At 37.3% G+C, this 4513-nt stretch overlaps 1 protein-coding gene across 4 annotated transcripts; it reads right to left on the reverse strand.

The window, feature by feature from the left end:
- Nucleotides 1–815: 815 nt before the first annotated feature.
- On the reverse strand, nt 816–3863 carry LOC112741082 (uncharacterized). Of its 4 annotated transcripts, none has more exons than XR_011871879.1 (8): nt 3720–3863; nt 3578–3631; nt 3375–3433; nt 2678–3176; nt 2475–2573; nt 2253–2364; nt 1177–1312; nt 816–947 (listed from the first exon to the last, which is right to left on the reverse strand). XR_011871879.1 is itself a non-coding variant. In XM_072216125.1 (8 exons), the coding sequence occupies exons 4-5, from the start codon at nt 3096–3098 to the stop codon at nt 2504–2506; spliced, it is 453 nt and encodes a 150-aa protein (XP_072072226.1). In that variant the 5' UTR covers nt 3099–3176; nt 3375–3433; nt 3578–3631; nt 3720–3863; the 3' UTR covers nt 816–947; nt 1177–1312; nt 2253–2364; nt 2475–2503. The 4 variants fall into 4 exon arrangements, 3 of the variants coding, with proteins under 3 accessions (XP_072072226.1, XP_072072228.1, XP_072072227.1); XM_072216125.1 differs by having other exon boundaries at nt 2475–2607; nt 2750–3176; XM_072216127.1 differs by having other exon boundaries at nt 2475–2607; nt 2728–3176.
- Between the last annotated feature and the right edge of the window lie 650 nt (nt 3864–4513).

A 4513-nucleotide genomic window follows, 5' to 3' on the forward strand; every position in this document is an offset into this window, starting at 1 on the left:
CTATTTCTTCTCCAATCATGATGCTATGAATCCTGATAGCCCGGTCTATGGTAACTTCGGACCGGTTGCTAGTGGGAATGATTGAGCGTTGGATAAACTCCAACCATCCTCTAGCCACGGGCTTGAGGTCATGCCTTCTCAATTGAATCGGCTTCCCTCTTGAATCTCTCTTCCATTGGGCGCCCTCTTCACATATGACTGTGAGGACTTGGTCCAACCTTTGATCAAAGTTGACCCTCACTACAAGAAAATAAGCTTTTTGCCACGTTTTTAAGGTGTACCGAAAGGTGCAAAAAAGCGTACCGATAACTTTTCGCCACGTTTTTTGAGCTACCGGCACGCTTTTAAAAGGGTCACATCTGCCAGCGTGCCGGTTGATCTATCGGTACGCTTTTCTTGATCTATTGGTACGCTTTTCTTTTTGCCACGCTTTTACCTATTGGCACGCTTAAAAGCATAACTGTATATATAACCTTGTAGCCACATTTTTAAAGCGTGCCAAAAGATGGATATACAGCCACGCTTTTAAAACGTGCCCAAAAATGGATATACAGCCACGCTTTTAAAGCGTGCCAAAAATTAAAAACTTGTCGTTGCACTTCAAAAACGTGGCCTAATCCTTTTTCAAATAAAAAAAAGAAAAATAATAAAAATAGAAATACTAATAAATTAATCTTTCAAATGAAATATTACTAAAAAATTACTCTTCCATTGATTTATATGAATTATGTACATGATAAAACATGAATAAAACATTTAAAAAAAAACAAATTCTAATTTCAAAATAAACATTTAAAAAAATTACAATTCTATGTTATAAAAAATCTAATCTAGTTCCTAAACAACATCTAGACTAATTTGTAGCACACGAATGGTTGCACGCAACTCTTGTATAGCTATTAGAGGTGTAGAAGCTGTTGGGCAACAGTAACCTGTATGCATGAGAACTGTACAACAAAGTACAAAATCAGTACTAATTTCAATCATGTCAAATTTGTCACTTAGTAATTAAAATTAGTAGCCCCTTTTTATAATAACTAGTGTATGTTCCCGTATCCTGTACGGGATAATACATAAAATTATATAAAAAATTTCATCAAACTATAAAGGAAACAACAAAAATAGCTCATGTATACCAGAATAAACTAACTGATGTAAGCATAAAAGATGGCCAACCTGCATGCAAACAAGCTTGGAGTCGCCCTGGATACGGATAAAAGAAAATCCCTTTTTAGGAGCATATCTCATTCCTAATATCATTGCACGATATTCAGCAGCATTGCATGGTGCTATACCCACACCTTCACGCAACCTACAAATCTTTAAAGTAATAAACTAATAATAGCTAATGGGATTAAAGGTTGTAAAAAATGATACATATATAAATAGCAACATCAAATGTATATAGAGCTTAGCAAAAAAAAAAGTTTGAACTCTGCATCCAGTTAGGAAACACATAGAATTTTAAAGTAGATTATGGTATACAGAGCTTAGCAATTCCTTGTTTGAATCCTTAACATTTAATAAAGCTTGAGACTGAAGCGCTATATCTTGGACAGAGATAGGCTCAGACCTAGCACTCTTTGTTGCAACAATCCACAATCAAGATGATGAATCAAGTAGTTAGGAAGCCAAACAAATCTTAAAAGCAATCAACCAACACAAACTCAAACATTCTTAGGCATAAAGCAATGTTAGTTGCTTGTAGATATACACAAACAGCAGGTGTGGATTTTGATAAGGTTTTCTCACCTATTATCAAACCTGTAACTATTAGAATAATCTTAATCATAGCTTTATCAAAAGGTTGAGCAGTGAAGCAATATAATTTTCATGATGCTTTTCTAAATGGAAATCTAACAAAGACTATTTACATGTCTCAACTCCCTAGTTTTGTTTACTTAAATTCAAACCTTGTTTGCAAACTAAACAAGGCAATATATGGTTTGAAATAAGCTCTTAGAGCTTGGTATCTAACCATTACTGCCACCTTACAATCTTTTGGATTTAGGAGCACAAAATCAAATCCTTTCCTCTTCACACATTTTACAACTACTTCAATTATTTATATATTTATTTATGTTGTTTTCAGAGTTTAAAGCATTGGCAGTGGTGTTTGCAGAACTAATCCAAATTCAAAACTTGTTAATTGAGCTCAAGCAACCCTGTCTCACTACTCCTACAGTGTTTTGTGACTATGTTTTCAGTTCTATTATCTTAAAAGCAATCAACCAACACAAACTCAAACATACCGAAGATGCAGCTTTATTTTCGTGTTTTGTAACACCATTAGCAGTTGATTTCCTAGCCTTTGAACACCTTTTGATGCACCCACTGAAATTGCCTTAGCAGATTCGAATGATTCTAAGCACAAATATTGCATCGGAAAGAAAATAAACATAAGAATACTCATGTTAATCATTAACCCTGAGCAACAAAGTGGATTAAGAATGAGCTATGATACAAAACCCTACCTTGAAGGCCTCCATATGGTTTCAACTTCTCAAGAACTAAAGCTAGAACTGGTCCATGAATGTCCAAAACTTACTGTCATTGCAGCAGCTTCAGCAAAACTGCTTTGCACAGAAAGTTGCCTAGATAAGGAACCTACAATAGTAGCATACTCAGAGGATAGATACAAGACAGAAGAATCACTTAAAAAAAGATTGAAACAGACCATTTTATCAAATTGAACTCCTCCCAAGTCAAATTGAAGTGTATTCTTACAAATGTTTGAGAGTGGAATTACTTTCTTGACCTCCAAGCCTCTGAACAACATGGACAAAGGAGAGATGAAGATTAGGAGTCCAACAAAGCCTTGGCATCTTTGATCTCACATATTGCCTCACACCACTCCCTCTCTTCCCTTCTCTTGATGCTGTGCTGCTGCTACTTGGGTTTGTTAAATTCCCTTCTTCATTGTTATCCTCCTCCTCCTCCTTTGCTTCATTATTATTCTCTTCTTCTAATTCCTCATCATCACTCATAGCCGCTCCTTCATTTATGTCAAATGAATTTTCCTCACCCTCATTATCATTACTACTCTTGCCGCCATTTCCTTCATTATTCTCTTGATGAATCTCAAATCCCTTTGACATATTTATTTATTTTAGTAGATGCGATGCTCAGTATAAATGCTACAATAATTTCTTGAATTCCTCCTTTACAAATTACCTCTGGAAACCAAAACAAGGATGCAAACATTTAAATATACACACAACTAATAACAAATAATTAAACAAGAACATACAGGCTGTAGTAGTGACCACTCTCTATCTATATATACAGTAGTAATTAATTACTAGCTAGCATTTAAAACCTATATTCACTGAAGCAATTAAGCTACCTACTTCGCTATCTGATCTTTAATATACCTTAGCTTGAAGAGCGCTGTGAAAAAAAATACAAGAATAAGTTGTTCCAAAATGTCTGCCTGAACAAAGTTCAAAAGAATAAAAAGAACAATCAGAACCCATAGGAAGCTTATCTTCTTCCATTATATAACATGATGGAAGAAAAAATACAATCAAATATCTCATAGTTTTTCAGTGATAGAAATGTAAGGGATAAAGCTGACCTTCCCAGGCTGATTATACAAAGACGAAAGATCAGAGAAAAGAGATGGAACTCCCTGGAGAGAATACAAAAGAAAGAAATCACAATCAACTTCGAAAAGCCTGAACGAGGCATAATTTGAAGCTAACAAGAAACTTGAATACCTTAGGAGAGGCCTAATGTAATTATCTGTTGCTGCTCTAAATTTGTCACCTTGCAAAAAATCTAGAGGTATTCTCTGCCAAACGAGATTCAGCAAAGAATAAACTCAAAGAATGAGCACCACATATCAGTAGCTGAGCACTACCACAGCTGCAGCAGAACAAAACCAAATGTCAAAAAGTTTGGAAAAAAAAACCCTAAACGACGGATCATATTAGAACAAAAAAGAAATCTAGAAAAAAATGAAGAACCAAGAAAATCAAATTCAAAATCAAATAATTAGATCAACGAAAAAATTGACCAAATAATTTACTACGGCACTGCGAACGTTGAACATGGCTGACGAAGGTGTGACGAGTGAGGGAGAGGGAGACGGCGACGCGACGATTTCAGAGAGGGAGACGGCAATGCGACGGGTGCTGAACCACGGAGGGAGGATCGGCGATTGAGGGTTTGCGAAATAGAGTGAGCAACGATTGAGGTTCCGAATCCAACGAGGGTTTGCGAGACAGAGACCACTGAGGGAGTAGGAGGGCACGCCGAGACAGAGACCACTGAGTGCATGGACGGAGCAGCGCCGATGGAGGGTTCCGAATCTAACGAGGGTTGTGTCAATGGTGCGAGGGTTGGGTGCGAGAGATCGTTGATGGCGCGGGGTTGGGTGCGACAGAGAGAGGGATGGGTGTGAGGGTTAGATGAAGGGCTGGGTGTGAGGGTTAGATGAACATGACGGCGAGCTGTGTGGTGCAACGGCCTTGGCGATGGGCAGTGATGAACTTAGTGCGACGGCTTGCTG

This window comes from Arachis hypogaea, chromosome 2, assembly GCF_003086295.3.
Source record: "Arachis hypogaea cultivar Tifrunner chromosome 2, arahy.Tifrunner.gnm2.J5K5, whole genome shotgun sequence".
In the NCBI taxonomy this organism is placed as follows: domain Eukaryota; kingdom Viridiplantae; phylum Streptophyta; class Magnoliopsida; order Fabales; family Fabaceae; genus Arachis; species Arachis hypogaea.

Excerpts from the sequence above, each read along its gene's own strand:
- LOC112741082 (XM_072216125.1), bottom strand. The coding sequence starts at position 3,098 with ATGTCAAAGGGATTTGAGATTCATCAAGAGAATAATGAAGGAAATGGC. Across the intron at positions 2,608-2,749 it reads GAGGCTTGGAGGTCAAGAAA|GTTCCTTATCTAGGCAACTT; the intron begins GTAATTCCACTC and ends CTACTATTGTAG.